This window comes from Centroberyx gerrardi, chromosome 22 (assembly GCF_048128805.1).
Source record: "Centroberyx gerrardi isolate f3 chromosome 22, fCenGer3.hap1.cur.20231027, whole genome shotgun sequence".
In the NCBI taxonomy this organism is placed as follows: Eukaryota; Metazoa; Chordata; class Actinopteri; order Beryciformes; family Berycidae; genus Centroberyx; species Centroberyx gerrardi.
Window position 1 is genome coordinate 5734073 of NC_136018.1, and position 16440 is coordinate 5750512.

The 16440-nt window shown below is 43.5% G+C and overlaps 2 protein-coding genes across 5 annotated transcripts in view; both read left to right on the forward strand.

Annotated features, from left to right (window-relative positions):
- smpx (small muscle protein X-linked) overlaps positions 1-11445 on the forward strand; it is a 13515-nt gene extending 2070 nt beyond the window's left edge. For all 4 annotated transcript variants that reach the window (XM_071895499.2, XM_071895497.2, XM_071895498.2 and 1 more), the window contains 4 exons: positions 3081-3140; positions 5881-5967; positions 6676-6828; positions 9908-11445. In XM_071895499.2, the coding sequence (XP_071751600.1) occupies positions 3105-3140; positions 5881-5967; positions 6676-6825 (273 nt within the window). In that variant the 5' untranslated portion in view covers positions 3081-3104 and the 3' untranslated portion in view covers positions 6826-6828; positions 9908-11445. The remainder of the gene's footprint in view (positions 1-3080; positions 3141-5880; positions 5968-6675; positions 6829-9907) is intronic.
- A 2242-nt stretch (positions 11446-13687) lies between these two features.
- On the forward strand, positions 13688-15556 carry klhl34 (kelch-like family member 34). The gene is made up of 2 exons (XM_071895513.2): positions 13688-15089; positions 15150-15556. The coding sequence occupies exons 1-2, from the start codon at positions 13688-13690 to the stop codon at positions 15554-15556; spliced, it is 1809 nt and encodes a 602-aa protein (XP_071751614.2).
- The last annotated feature ends 884 nt before the right edge of the window (positions 15557-16440 follow it).

Consider the following 16440-nt stretch of genomic DNA (forward strand, 5'->3'; position numbering starts at 1 on the left):
GGGCAGCTGTTGTACCCATTCAAGAATTTTCCCATGGGCCAACATAAATATCATCACACTGTGTATGCATGAGTACGAGCGTGTGTGTGGGTGTGTGTGTGTGTGTGTGTGTGCATACGGTTGTGTATTGGAGTGTCCAGGCTTTTACTCCCGCCTCAAGGACAGCAAAGCCCTCACTGTATGTTGTTGCACAAACAGCACCGTGGAAACGGTAACTAAGTGCTGCTATTGAACGCAGCAGCAGCGGCCAGACAGACTGAAACACACACACACACTCCGCTTCTCCAGTCTGGATTCTTCTGCTCTGCTCTGAGCTACTTGTAGATAAGGTAAATAGGCCATGGAAACTTCACCGATTAGCAACCACTTAGGTCTGTGTTTATCTGCAAGATGACAAGAGGGAGAGAGGGAGGAGGCAATAGACGAAAAGAGACTGAGAGAGGATGAGGAAGAGGGGGAAGAGAGTGAGGGATGTAAAGAGAATGAACAGTGAATGAAGTTATAGAAGAGTTTGACCGATAGGGGTTTTTGATAGCCGATGCCGATATCTCTAGCTAATATTGTGTGCGGTATCTTTAAATTTGGCAAATTCCATGCTAAAAAAAATTCCAGAATTGTATTCTTGTCAAGGTGGAAAAGCTTCTGAAACTCCATCATGTGACACTAAAACTCTTATGTTATGTAATGTATGCATTGTTTATGTATTGTTCTTAAGAGGACCACAGTGGAATTAAGTCGTTGACTTTACTGTGTTTTTATCCTCGATTGTTATTTAAATGCATGTGCTGGGCTTCATCTGGAGCGAAATGTGCATGTATTTATTTTAACTTTCAAATAAATCCAATCCAATCCAATCCAACTCTCCACTGAATTATAAAGGACCAATATTGGCCCTATTATATTGGTCTGATTCTAGTTAGATGATGAAAAGATGAATGGAGAGGATAAAGAAATACAAAGTGGCATGCAGGAAGGCTGAAAGAGTGGGAAGAGGGAGGGAGATTAGAAGGAAAAAGAAAGAAAGAAAGAAAGAAAGAAAGAAAGAAAGAAAGAACAGATAAACAAAGGAACAGTGTAAATGTCTAGGACAGCTACTCAGTGAAGTACAGTGCGGGTCAGACAGGCTACAGAGTTTCAAAGAAAGGTGCAAAAGAAAACAAGACTACTGGACCATAATGTGAACAACCAGGCCAGGCAACAATGACCACAGATAAAAACAACAAAAGGACACACAGTAGTACACCCTGTTAACCCCGACGTGCCTGAATCTATTTCTAGACCTGAGCTGGTTTACCTACTTTGTATTGCAACTGTTGGAGAGCAAAGCCATGCAAACACCAGGAGGAAGATTTGGATGCACGTCTGACACTTCTGGGTGTTCATGGTTTCAGGCGCCACTGGAAAAATCTAACTTCACAAGTCATTAGCTCTTGTATTCAGTCTATTCAGCTCCATTTATCTAAAAAAGCAAGTAAAAAAATGTAGTTTGTAAGTAGAGCTAGGTTTTTTTCACTTGCATTTCAAGTGAGACAAATGGAGAGTGTTGAACTGTTTGAAGAAAATTCTTGTTTGGGGAAAAAAGCAAACATATCACACTCCATTGGTAGTTAATTTCACTTGTTTTAAGAAAGACTTTAAGACAGAATACAACATTTAAAGGTGTATTTTTCTTTTCTTTCCTTATTCCAATGGATAACTGGGCAAACGTAGACGATGTCACATCATAATATTTTCCAGTGCTACAATGGAGTTTGATTGCAGAACAACTGTCAACTATCTAAAACAATGTATGTAAAGGTGTAATGGTGATTTTTGGCCAAAAGCACCTACAGTCTACAGCTCCATAATACCTAAAACATCAACAGGTTTTGGTGTCAGTCCCTCAGCATCAAAGAGCGAGGGCTTCTTTCTACACTCACCATTTTGCACCGACATTCAACAATCATACAGGGAGAAATCCATCATGTAAGAGGCAGAGAGACCAGGCATTTTCAGTAATGGTCGTGACTTTATCTAGATTGGAAAAACTCTTGCTCTCTTGCTGTTATTATGCTTATCACTATCGCTAGTTCAGGCCTGTTCTCTAGGGGTTGTTGAGAGGCATTCTGGGAAATGTAGGAAATCACTAACTAGGAAGAAGAAGACGAGGCAGATTGGGGGGAAGTGGGTTCACCAAAAAAAGTAAATTACAACACTTCATCACAAAATAACTCCTGGAATGTATTGAGCATCACAGATTGATGATATATGACAGTGTGAGAGTATTCAAGGGTAGATTCTTCTTTAATGAGTTATTTCTGCAGTGCAGGCTGCTCATGTTGCTTGTTTCCTTCTCCTTGAGATGTGACCAGGTCATGTGATATGCTTGTAGTAGAGGTGAGACATAACTATTAGCTCAGATTAGTAAGGTGTTACTTCAGTAACGTGTGTAGAGTTCAAACAAAAAAGCAAACGGTTGATAGTTTGACAGTAAAATCACTAATTCTGTGTTGGTGGCTGTGGTGACATATAAAGGTTTTCTTCATAAGCATTTTGGAATCACATGGAGAGCATTTTCTGACTTACTCTGGGAAACCTTAACAGTATGTAACTCGAAGCTATTGCAAAATGGCATGACTTATATGGTTTGTTCAGATTTGAATTGAGGGCAATTTGATCGGTAAGCCTATTTAGAGCCTGTCACTACTGTTCCTATTCGGAGCAGACGACTGTCAGGGAAGGGAGATTGAATGCATTTAGATTCAGATTTCCTACTTAACCTGCCATACGCCTGTCATTTCAAGGCTTCCCTGACACATGCATGCTGAATTTGAGATACCCATGCGCTTTTATTTTGACATTCCCCGCTGTCTCTCTCTCTCTCTCTCCCTCTCATGAATGATTCAGCGAACAGTTCCTGTACCTGCTTCTCTCTGTAAGAGTCGCTAAGCAACTGAAATGCTATCCCAGGCCTTGAAAACCACAGAAACGGAGCCACAATGCCCCCAACACGCACACACACACACACACACATATATATATACACACACACACACACACTTGCCCCGAGGCTGAATGCCTGTGATCTGTGTTTTCTGTAGGACAGTGGACTTCCCAGGGCGATTATGTCCAAACCTTCGTCCAACGTCAAGGCCCTTCAGGTAAAAGATTTCCATCTGTGTGTGAGTGTGTGTGTGTGTGTGTGTGTGTGTGTGTGTGTTTGTGCGTACCTGTGCGTGTGACACTAAAACCTAGTATTAGTCCGATGTGAGTGTGATGTCCTGCATGGATGTATAACTTCTTTTGGGTACAGGCAGAATACAGGAAAATTGCATAATACTTTATTTATTTAAAAACACCATGGCCAAGTATTGTGGTCTTACTGTATAGCTCAATGGGTTGAGCATGGCATTAACACAGACAGGGGTTTGATTTCCACTCTGGCAACTCATGCTAACATGTATGGTACTGCAAGACACATTGGTTAAAAGCATAATGCTCCTGTTTAAAATGAAGATACCCAGAAGACAGAGATATTTCCACATTTAAGTATTTATTGGTAAAGGCAGATACAGTACTGTACTTTTTGATCTCATTTAGAGTTCAGACTGTGCATATATCAAGGCTTTATTAGTGCAGGGCTTTAGCAAGGCGAAGGGATGCAGAGTTGTCTGTATATATGTGTGTGTGTATCTGGAAATGTGTGTGTGTGTGCTAATGGTTGTATGTGTGTGTATGTCGGAGAGGGTTTCTTACATCGTCTCTCTTCTCGTTGTGCTCATTTTCTTGTCTAACCATGGGATAGGCAACAGGACAGAGAATTTTAAATACCGGTACAGTACAAACACGAGGTTCATAGTTCAGTCTCCAACCCTTGTTCTGGAGAGCTAAAGAATCCATCTCAGCACACATCACAGGTTTATTTCGCCATTTTCATCTGGAAAATCTTTCATTAACTATTGGCCTGTGCAGGGAAAGAAACCAGGCACTCACTGTTTTACCCGACAGATAGTTTAGAATAGAAAACAGCCACCAGACAGTAGTTGGTTCCCTGCCATAATGGCTGTTAGAACTGACAAACCTACCAACCCACAGCCAAAATGATAGTATTTAATTAACACTAGTAATTATAGTATCATAGTATTTGGTTAGTGGCTGGCATTTCACTCCCTGGCTGCAGGGTGAAGTTCAAATTTCTACATTTGTGTGAGTTTTGTTTGGGCTGAGAAATTCCCCTTCTCTGTTAGTAATGTGACACTTGATTGATCTCCAGAGGGAAATTCTCCTGTTGCTTGCCCTCCTCTGTGGAGGATAAAGTGCAGGCTCAGCTACAGAACAGCGTCCTTTCGAGCTGGAGTCAGTGTCTTGCTCAAGGACACTTCAGCAGGGCAGATGCTTGTTGACATGGGGCTTGACCACCAATAGAAAGTCTGTTGGTCGAACACTTGGCCACCCTGCTGCCCCCCCCCCCAAACACCTCCTTATCTAGACCTTCCCTTCATGTTCACGTAATGCTTTCACCAAGTTTAGTCAGGAGGCGAGCTTAAAGGATTAGTTCACCCCAAAATGGAAAGTCATTATTTACCCCCGTGCCAACTCCACTGAAGTTCGCAGGACCATTAAACTCACAGCGAGTTAACCCCTGTGGTTCCATCTCAGCCTTCTCCCAAATTAGTGAAGTTAATGGCGCCATCTTTTTACAGCTCCAAAAAAAGCATAAAATGTCCATCGGTTTTCTCCAAATGGCTCGTGCAGCGTGATTCAAGTGTTTCATAGCCAACAGAATGCACTGTGGGTCCCAAAGTCCAATATTTACCTCATTATCTGCTATATTTTCCTCACTGGCAATGCTCTGGTCGAACTGTGCATCCTTAGCAGAATCTAAACTGTAGGGTGTGTAGCAGAGCATTGTCAGTGAGGGAAACAAAGGGGATAATGAGGTAAATATTGGACTTTTGGACCCGCGGAGCAATCGATCGGCTACAAAACACTCGGATTATGCTGCATGGGCTGTTTGGAGAAATCTGATAGACATTTAATAACGTTTTTGGAACTGCAAAAAGGATGACCTTGTTAATTTTAATAGCTCGGGAAAAGGCTGAGATGGAACTATGGGTGTTTGGTGGTCCTGCGGATTTCAATGGAGTTTCAACAGACATGGGGATGAGCAGATAAAGACTGAATTTTCATTCTGGGGGTGAACTATTCCTTTAATCTTTGGTTGTGCCCAGTGGAATGTCAGAAGATGATTGCTAACAGCACGCTAAGCATAAATCAGTAATAAATCCATGCCAAAGCAACATTTATGCAAATCTCAGCAAACATGCTGCGGATGAGGCGATTCTGTCCAACGCTTTTTGTTCAATCTTTGTACCTTAATCTCTCTCTCTGGGAAAAATATAACTCTCTCATATGAACAACAGCCTCCTGTATACAGCTTGCATTTCTCCAGGACCAGGGTTGGTGACACACGCCACACTCCCTCTCTGTACAACTGTACAATATGAGGATAATATATACAATACAGTACAGTACAATACAATACAAAACACATCACATCCAAGTGACAGGACGTCTGAGCAGGCTGCATTACAGTAACATCAACTTAGCGGGCAGACTCTCATCTCTGAGCTTTGTGTGTGTGTGTGTGTGTGTGTGTGTGTGTGTGTGTGTGTGTGTTCATTTTCATAAAGACACAGGACTCTTTATGGACATGATCATACCAGGAAGTCGTGGTCATAATCAAAACAGAGGGTTTTGAGGAAACAGCAGGAGCACCCACACAGACACAGATGCTCACACACACACACACACACACACACACACACATACAAAAGGAACTTAAGTATTCGTTTGGGTGTTGAAAGCAGCATCTCATTGGTTGCTCTTGCTGTCCGTCAGGCTAATTTGAACATCCCGATGGGAGCTCTGCGTCCAGGGGCGGGACATCCTGTCAGAAGGAGAGAGGAGACAGTAGACACAGAAGAGGTAAGGCAACACAGAAGACACACACACACACACACACACACACACACACACACACACACTCAGGGGGTTGGGTAATAGCGGAGTACTTGTAGGGGTGTAATGTATTCTAAATACAACAAATTTTGACTGTATTCCATTACATCTGATTACAGGTGCTTGTCAAAAAATTGTAAATAGTTGCAGAAGATTTTGTTTTGTATGCAAACCACAAATATATTTCCTGAACTTTGTAATTTTTCACTTTTTCGTATCTTTATCTTTTCATACCTTTATACCTCAGATATGGCAAAGTAATCTGAAAGTAACTGAAAGTAATCAGAATACGTTACTGAGTAATCCCTTGGATTATGTTAGTGATTACAATTTTCATGAGGTAACTAGTAAATGTAATGGAATAATACATTTTTAAAGTAATCTGAGTGCTGCACACACACACACACACACACACACACACACACACACAAAATAGTTTGGGCTTGGTGATCTGAAGAACCAATATGTAATTTACTGTAGTAGTTTGCCAAAGAAATCCATTTTTTATTCCATTTTGAAGGACAAACAACCAACAAACTCTGGAGAACACTCAGCTTTTATAGTGATGCAGTTCACAGTTATCAGCCACCACCATACAAGCAGCAGCTTTGATGTGAGACATGCAACCCATTTTCAGTTTCTATTTCTGATTGGATTTGGCTGGCTGATTGACAGCCCCCTTCCCCAGACCTCCCCCAGGCCACGGCCCAGACGCCGGAGGAGAAGAAGACGTTGCCGGGCGCGGTGAAACTCCCCGGTCCTGCCGTCAACCTATCAGAGCTGCAGAACGTCAAGAGCGAACTACGATGGGTCACCAAGGATTAACACGTAGGTACTCAGCTGGAGTCACTCTTAAAGGGGAATAGCCCTGACTTTCAGCTGTGAAATATGAAGAATATCACTGCAAATTAAGATACACACTTGAAAAAAATGACACTGTTACAAAATGATTGATAGCACAAAATGTTAACAAATTATGGTGTTCTCTAAAGCATAGTAGTTAACTTAGCTTCACAACCGACAAATTGCTTCCACTCTGACAGACTGGATAACTTCAGGTATTTTATTTTTTTATCAAAAAAAGGAAATACAGCACTTTGGTAGACAATTTAAGTCCCATTATTCTGTCGCCCAAAGACAGAATGGGAACCAGAGTACATTTTCTGGTTTTTGAGTTAGTGCTACTATGATATGAACCTCATTTGGATGCAAAAGCTCTGGCAAACCTTGTAGGCTGGGACAGTGATGAATATACAGAGAATGAACAGAGCATTAAAAGGTAGCCTAAAAGTAAAAAACAGAAAGAAAGAAAGAAAGAAAAAAGAAAGAAAGAAAGAAATCAGAGGAGGTCTAGAATTCATAACACCTAGTATAGGGAGCTTCAAGGCAATGTAACTGGCGGCCATATTGGAGGTGCTCAGCTAAACGTACAATTTTGCTATCTCAACAGAATTTACTAGACAAAGTTAATTTCTGTGCTGTTTATGACTAGGACCTGATCAGCAAACACATCTAGTAAAAGTTAGTAGTTGCAAGTAGTTGTATGTTAACATTAACATCAGTTGCTGTGGTACATTAGCCTTCTGGCTAGTTAGCTAGCTAACACAGCCGAAACCAACTGTTTTAGCTGAGCTGACTCTTCTCAAGCTACAACTCGCAATGTTTTGGCGCATAGGGCTGAAGACAAGACAGTTTCCATGGGTCAATAACCTAAATTTGGAAATAAATCTCCCTTATCAGACTATTTACTTTTACTTCTAACATAACATTGACCTAAACCAACACCACAACAATCTCTTTTCAGGTGTCTCTCTTATGCTAGCCTGGCTGTTACATTTAGCCATTACTTGCATACAGCTAATTCTCCACTAAACCTCATCAGGCGTGTTCGCTACAGGAGATTTGTGACTAAAACTGCAAAGCCTATTCAGTGTTGTTGTTGTTGTTGTTGCAGATCAGGCAACAGAGTTTCCACGAAAAAATGCAAATGAAAGCAAAACTAAGGGACCACAAAACTGAGTAGGTTTTGAATAGGAGTTTCATGCAAAACACAAAATTGACTCTCATCTCATTTTGCCATATCATACAACTATTAAAATTAGAGTAGATAAGGCTATTGAATTCTCAACATTGTTCTTAGAAATAGAATTTGACTCTTTTTGATGAGCTGTTTTGCCTTCTGTGCGCACTGTACTGAAACTAATGGAATCATTATTAGCCATCTAAAAAGAGTATAACCATTAACATACATCACATGGTGACAAAAAGACATTTCTGAGCTATTTTAGAAGTTAATCAGTTATTTATTGACACTTTTCCATATTTAAACGTTCTAAAAATGTATGGGATGCTAGTGTCCAGCGGGAATATAGTCTTTTCTCAATCATCCCTTTTCTCCTCAAATTGCATTAATTATGAAATTGAGTGCTGTTTCCCTTGAAAGATCCAAAGCAACTCTTTGATGTTTTATTGGTGGCAAGTGAGGCTTTTTACAGCATATTTTAAAATCTTATCCTGGCAGGAAATATGTGGATGTGTTGATTGTTTTGATGTGTGGACTTACTGAACATTTACAACGACATCAGTGTCATTATGTCACTGTAACAGTATGGGAGTTAAAGGGTTGAATGCACAGATGTACTGGACAGTATTACTGGGACTTGCCTTCACAGTAATAACAACATGCAGTGGTCAGAGTTCACCACAGGGAGTCAGTGTGGGCTGCAGAGCGTTGTTTGGGTCAGGAGGAGGGTGTGTTGTTGATGCCTCTCTCTGTGTGTGTGTGGGCAGTAGGGTTTGAGTCAGGCTCTATTTATACATGTGTGAGAGTGTGTGTTTTGGAACGAAAGGGAGAGAGAGAGAGAGAGAGAGAGAGAGAGAGAGAGAGCAGCAGAGGGGCAGTCTGTGCTGTGACTTTCTCAGCGGGACACATAAACCACAATATCAAAACACAGTGGCTCCTGCCCTGCCCAAACAATGTGGGTATGCTGTGTAGGAGAGAGAGAGAGGGGGGGGGGGGGGAGAGAGAGAGGGAGAGAGAGAGAGAGAGAGAGAGAGAGAGAGAGAGAGAGAGAGATGGAGAGAGAGAGAGATGGAGATAGAAAGAGAGATACAAAAGCAGATTGTAGTTTTAGTTATGCAAACATTTCTCGGAGGCAGAGCTGCCCTGGGGGCCAGAAATAATCTCATTGGTTGAACTAAACTTAAATGGGCGGAGCCAATGAATGAGTTTTCCAGACCCCAAATTAGCTAACTGGCAAACTTGAATGGCAAAGGAGAAACAGAATTGTTTTCAGCCATTCATGACCATGCCATTCATGATGTTGGAAGGTCAGCAGGCAGATAACTATAGCTTAACTAGATAATAGGCTAGTATGGCTAGTTTGAGGTCAGCTAGGCTAACTAGCTAACCTAGATAACTTAGTATGGATAGACTGCATCTTTTCAGTTAGTAGCAGAGCACTAGGCTTCATAATATTAGCTTCCACCTCTTGCCTTTTTCACTGGGCTTCAGTCTAACATTACTCAGCCAGAAAAACTTTTTTGGCTTTGCCCATTGAGGTTTAACTCCACCAAAGAGATTATTTCTGCCTCCAGAGCAGCTCTGCCTCCAAGAAATTACTTTTATAACAAAAACTCCAATCTGTAAAGAAACAGAACAAGTGACAGACAGAGATATTTCTCTCTCTATTGCCCACAGGGGGCAATAGAGAGAGAGACAGAGAGAAAGAGAGAGCAGTGATAGGTGATAGATCAACTATCCATGAATATGATGACTTTGCCCTGTCCTTGTCGTCCTGGCCGTCCTGCTCTCTCAGGATCAGCTGCTGTAGTTGTGTAAACCTCTGAGACCAGACAGTGGAAATCCCTCACAGTGTCTCTCTGTGTCTCTCTGTGTCTCCTCCAGCATCCCCGAACAGAGTGGAAGGCAGATATCTTCATAGACACAGACTCGCCCATTGCCACTGAAGACAAACTACAATCAAATCCCTACATGTTGAGCAACACCAACAGCTTTCTGTTAAGCCAGGCCAACGATCTACGGGCAGAAAATGTCAACAAGAAGCAGGCATCCATGAACTGTCTTCCACTCAATTAACAGGCTGCAACACTGCAAAAAAAATGTCTGTCTTAGCAAGTCATTTAATGCTGTGTTTTGTTACTAAATCTTATTTTTTGAAAAGAATTATAGAAATGGAGTGAGACAATTTCACTTGTTTCCAGTGCCGCTTCACTTGCTTAAAATAATTTTCTTGACAACAGTAATGATGTATGAAAATGAGGCAGACAATTTTTTTTTGCTTGTCTAAAGAAAAATACGATTTTAAGACTGAATACAAGACTAAATAACTGATTAAGATGGACATTTGCTGCAGTGAACACGTGACAATCGACTCAAACCACTCTAACCCAAGGAATCAAAAACAGCAACTGTGATTTCCCACTAAACTCTGTGACCAACCAACTTTAAGAGACTAGAACCCTGACAAGTAACTGATTGGAAAAAAAAGCATTTATTCAGCTGCTGCCTTGTTCAAAAACATGCAGTTTAAGTGTAAGAACACTGTTTCTTTTCCCTTGTTGTCATCACTAAAAACTATTCAGCACTGCTTTATAGTGATGCTCTCTGTTAAATTATTCATTTCTAACTGCAGTTGTACACCATAATTCATGATGATGTTTAAGTTAATTTGTAAAACTGTTTTTTTTTTCTTGTTGTTTCATTGCTATGGTTCCCAGAAACAGATTTCTTCAGCAAACCGCTGCAATAAATCATATAATGGTTCTACAAACCCAAACTCTTCTATCTGCTACTGTATACATCTGGCATTAAAGGAGAACACCAGTGTCATTTAGAGTTATAGTCTATTTACTACTGTCTACATCTAGTTTACATTTCTAACATTCTAGTTTATATTTCTAACATTCTAGTTTACGTTTCTAAACTACAAACTTTACGGTGTCACACCTAGCTTTAAATTCACTGCTGTCCCAGCTAACAAAGACGCCTCAAATAAGAAGACATGGATGGAAGGACAATAAAGTTTGTGTAGTGACACGTTTTTTTAGGGATTATTTGCTGGAGGAGACTTCCATTTCTTCCTGTGTGATTGACAGGAAGCAGAGCGAAATGTAACGCGCGCTCTGGGCGCAATGAAATAACGATAAAGCAGAAACTTTACGGCTTCATGGCGTCATACTGTGAATGATTATCTTGCTCTGGTGATTTTCAAGTGTGTGGAAGTTGTTTTTCATGCTGTACAGGAATGGATGGCAGCAAAAGGCTTCTTCTGAATTTAGGAAAACGAGCGCTGATATCTCCAACTACGCTGACTGTGTGCAGACAAACCAGAAATAATGTAAATGAGAGGGGCAACCTGGACGATTGGCACAAACTTAAAAAAAAAACCACTGGTATTATCCATTAAAGGAAGTTTGAGAGTGTTTCTGTGTGAGTGTGTGTGTGTCCCTGCAAATTCACATTCATACATGGGCAACATTTGCGTCCACTTTTTTCTGTGTGTTGTATGTGATGGATGTACCGGGTTTTGGGGGTCAGCTTTGTATGTGGAGTCTCTTTGATCCCAGCCTAAAGCCTCAAAATCCATCTGATTCAGGAAGGAATGTTAGATAACATAACAATGTGACGGACCCCCCCCACACACACACACACACACACACACACACACACACACCCACACACCCACACGCACACAAATGCCCCCCCATCTCTCCCCTATCACTGCGTATCCATCATCGCATCACATGTCCACACACGTACAAACGCACACACACACACACACACACACACTCACACACCGCAGCGGACAGCTGTAGCTAACTTTAGCCTCCATCATGTCATAGTGGAATATTTTACTGAGAAAGAAACACTGTTTGTGTTTTACCAACTGTAAGAAAGGACTTGACATTGTGCGGGAAAGATTAAAAACATGTTGCAGTTTCAAGAGAGGCGAGTCTGTTTTTCTCTTTGGGAGTATGTCCTTTGCACTGTATTTTGGACTAGAGTAATGCTTCCATAAAACAAGCACACACACACACAGACACACACAAGCACGCAAATACACACTCATCGCCGTGACTGTGAGCCAGCGTCTATTCAGAGACGATGATCATAATTCACTAAAAATCTTGTGAGAGCGCCGCAAGAACTTGTAAGTACGCAATAAAAAGACATCGTTTGCATATTTATGTGAGTGTGTGCGTGTTTGTGTGGATCAGTGTGTGTGTCAGACAGTAGCAAATCACACAGTAGCTCAGCATTAATCAGACAACCGTAAACACGGCGGACACCTTGGAGCCCGATACTGCCAATAAATCCATTCCTTCATTCCTTTTTTCACCCTCCCTCCCTCCCTCCCTCCCTCCATCAGCTCTCTCCCTCCCCTCTAACCCCATCTACCGCTCCACACAAACAATAGCACAGCATCTATCCACAATGCTGAATATTTCAATAGTACGCTACAGGCCACAGAAAGGTTAAACGCCTTGCAAAAGGGCACGGCTTACCCTAATACCAAAAGCTATGCGCTCCTTTGACACTCGTAAAACCTTTCATACCTAGCTCACTGACAGCTTGGCAGAACTTTCTCCGGTTCGATATGTACCTCACGCCGAGCTGATGTGTGTCTGGCTGTGTCCGTGTTTCTATTCCTGTCGTCATGGCGATGAGGGCACAGATAGGCGCCGTGGCAACCGTGCCCTGGAATCTTGGGCACAGACTAGCAGCTGCATTTACCAATGAGTTCATCCACTGGGATAGACACTAAACCCTGCCAAGCTCCCTCTCTCTTTGTGTGTGTGTGTGTACGCGCGTGTGTGTGTGTGTGTGTTTGGTGTGTGTATATGCTGGTTTAGTGTGTATGTTTGATGCATGTATGATACTCCCTCCTGGACACAGAGGAAAGGGCAACACAAACGCCGAGGCACCATCACAGAGACAGACAGGAGGTCATGGGATGGTGCAGGTTTATGGGCCAGGGGGCGGGTACATGGGACTGTTTGTGTGTGTGTGTGTGTGTGTGTGTGTGTCTGGGCGCGTGTGTGTAGGGGGTAGCTGGTTAACCTTCCTATCATGCTGCTAACGTGTCACATGCCCGCCGCTGCAGACAGAGCGAGACAAAAACACAGATGGAGACACTTCGGCTCAGAAGACGCACTCTCTCCTCTCCTCTCCTCTCCTCTCCTCTCCTCGACTCTCTTCCCTTTTCCCGCTCTCCTGCTTTCCTACTAATCCCTAATCCACTTTGCAAATCTTTGTCGAGTGTGCTTCTTTTGTCTGGCTTTGCTTGTCGGTCACATTGTCTTTTTCTCTTCTTTTTTGTACTTGTCTGCTTCTCTTCGTCACTTCCACTGATTCCGCTTCTCCTTCTCATGCTAACTTTTTCTAAACTGCCCTTTTCTTCCTCCTTTTCCTTTTTACATTTTATTTCTTTAATGTTTCCCCCTGTCATGTTACTTTTCTCCTCAGCCTCCTGCTGCGAGCTCCCTCTCACTGCTGCTTCATTAGTCTTTCCTGTCTAGGCTTATTCTTTCTGATCTTTCTACTCATCCTCTAACTCCAGTCTCTTTTTGTCTTTCTGCCTTTGACTTTCCCCCACTCAAAGAAGCCAGTCTCCTGTCCTCTTTCCTCCTTTCCTTCCCTTCCTCCCTCCCTCGTGTCCTTTGGATGGAGAGTTACTCCCTCCTCTACAGTTCCTCCCACAGGACGGGACTTCTCTCGGGGTTCCAGCGCCTGCGCTCTGAGAGGAGGATGTGCGATGTCGTCCTGGAGACGGGGGGCACGTCGTTCCCCTGTCATCGCGCCCTGTTAGCCAGCTCCAGCGACTATTTCTGGGCTCTGTTTGGAGAGAGCACAGCGGAGAGATTAGCAGCCTCGATTAGCCTGCCAGCGCTAACACCTGAGGGTTTAGAGGCCATTCTGGACTTCCTGTATTCTGGCTGGCTCGGCCTATCGCTGCCTACGCTTCCCGTCGTCTTGGAAGCAGCCAGGTACTTGCAGGTGCAGACGGCCGTGTCGATATGTGAGCGCTTCATTACCGATGGCTTGTGTGCTAGCAACTGCTGCTGCTATGCTAACTTGGCAGAGTGCCACGCCCTCCCAAATGCACTTGCGGCTGCAAATCATACGATCGCCATGGAGATGGGGAGGTTACTACAGGAAAACAGGGAGGGACTTCTCGAGCTCAACATCCAATCACTGATGGAGGTGCTAGATGCCGACGACATACCTGCTGTCAAGGAGGTGGAGCTAATAAAACTGGCTCTGGATTGGTTAGATGCGAATGGCCCCCTCCCGCTGCTGAGATCCAATCTTCTGCTGAGTCGCCTGCGCTTCGGATTGGTCGCCGCTTCTGACCTCACTAATCTCAGCCACTCCCACAGAGCAATGGCCACGCCTCTAATAAGAAGTCAGCTGACTCGAGCGCTGGAGTACCATGGGCTGGGTTCAGCTCAACCAATCAGACAGAGCAGACAGTCCTCGCTCAGAGCGTTGCCCAATCGTGTGCTGCTAGTGGGAGGAGGGGCCAGTCCGGATTGGCCAGAACAACAGGTGCTGACCTTTGATCTCACGGACAGGAAGTTTTCATCGCTGACTTCTGGTCTCCCGCGGCGACTGAGAAAACAGTGCGTGTGCTCAGTGGGAGGTTTCCTCTTCGTGATCGGAGGAGAAGAGATGAGAGAGGGAGATGAGGATGGAGGGAAGTCCGTTCCCGTGACGACATCCAACCGGGTGTGGCGATACGATCCTCGCTTTGAATGCTGGGAGGAGGTGGGGTCGATGCTGGAGAGAAGGGCCCAGTTCGCCTGCTGCATCGTGGAGGATGTTATTTATGCCATAGGGGGGCAGCACACACGTCCGGAAACAAACACACACACCTCTGTGGCTTCGGTTGAGTTTTACGACATGGCAGCGGGGACGTGGAGGAGAGGAGCGGCAATGCCCCGCCCACTTTGCGGCCACGCTTCGGCTGTGCTCGATAATGGAATCTATGTGTCAGGTGGGGTTCCAGGTGACAATGGCAATATAGAGGGCAGTGACTGGGGTGGTAACCAGGACGGTAACCGGGGTGCTATCCAGGATGGTAACCAGGGTGATAACCAGGGTGGTAACCAAGGTAATCGGCAAGAGAGCAGTCGAGAAGTCCTGTTCTGGGACCTCAGAAGCAAAGTCTGGGAGAAGAGAGCCTCCATGTCCATTGCCAGATTCGGTCACCGCATGGCAACCGTCCACGGCCATATCTACGCCTTGTTAGGGATGTACGAGCCCTTCTGTGACATCGAACGATACGATTCGCGGGCAGACCACTGGAGCCGCCTCCGGCCTCTCCTCATTGGCTCATTCAGCTACGGGCTGGCAATAACGCCGTCTGGGAGCCTGCTGCTGTTTGGAGGGAGGAAGTGGAGCGAAGGGCAGGAGGTGACGGTGAGGAGCGTGTTGGAATACGACACGGAGAGAGACCGCTGGAGAGAGATCTGCCAGCTGCCCAGGCCGCTCACTGGGACAGAGTGCACGCTGCTGCCCCTGCCAGACTGAGTGCTAAAAGAAATCTCCATCTTAACAAGGGATGTGATCTAGTATCTAGAGTCTGAAGTGAGACAGTTTCACTTGATTCCAGTGCAAATCAACTAGTTTCAAGAGTTTTCTTAAATCATTATTGTGCAACACAGTCTCAAAACTTTGGGAAATGAGCACACATTTTGAAATGCAGAATAATGTGAAGATTATGTACCTCTATTATGAAAGGATTATGTGACAGTAGCTCAAATTGGACACGCCATTTTCACATGTTTGTCAAAGTTATCTAATGGTTACTTTTGGCAGAGTGTAGATATGCATTATTCCAAGATAAACATTTCAAACAAGTGAAACTGCAATTGAAACAAGTGAAATTATCTCACTCCAGTGAAGATTTTCGACTACAAAATTACACAAGTTGTTAAGATGGACGCTTTTTATGACAGAATGCTGGTTGAGGAGTTGAAAGAAAAGAATGAAAAAAGATGCGACCAAAATCTGTCAGAAAGGGTGATTTGCATCTGCATTTGAAGTATTGAGGTGATGCTGTTATTGAGAGCTACTTACAATGAGTGCAACAGTAGAATAAGCTTAAACTCCTAGATCACCAAAATGGTAAGAAACCACCAGTAAGGAGTGCAAGAGCTAAGGAGAGATATAACGGGGATTTAGAGTGAGTAGAGGAGAGGGGGTGAGATTTAGTGGCAAGAAAGTCATGTAAGGTACTTCTTGAAAAGATGAGTTTTCAGGCGGAGTCGAAACAAGAGATAAGGCGGCGAACGTTAGCAGGGGAGAATAAAGGATGTAATGGGAGGACACCTTTGAAAATAAAAACTACAGCAACGCTAAGCTAAATATTTAATGAAAGTTGTAGATAAAAGTATCATGCATGTAACATTCCT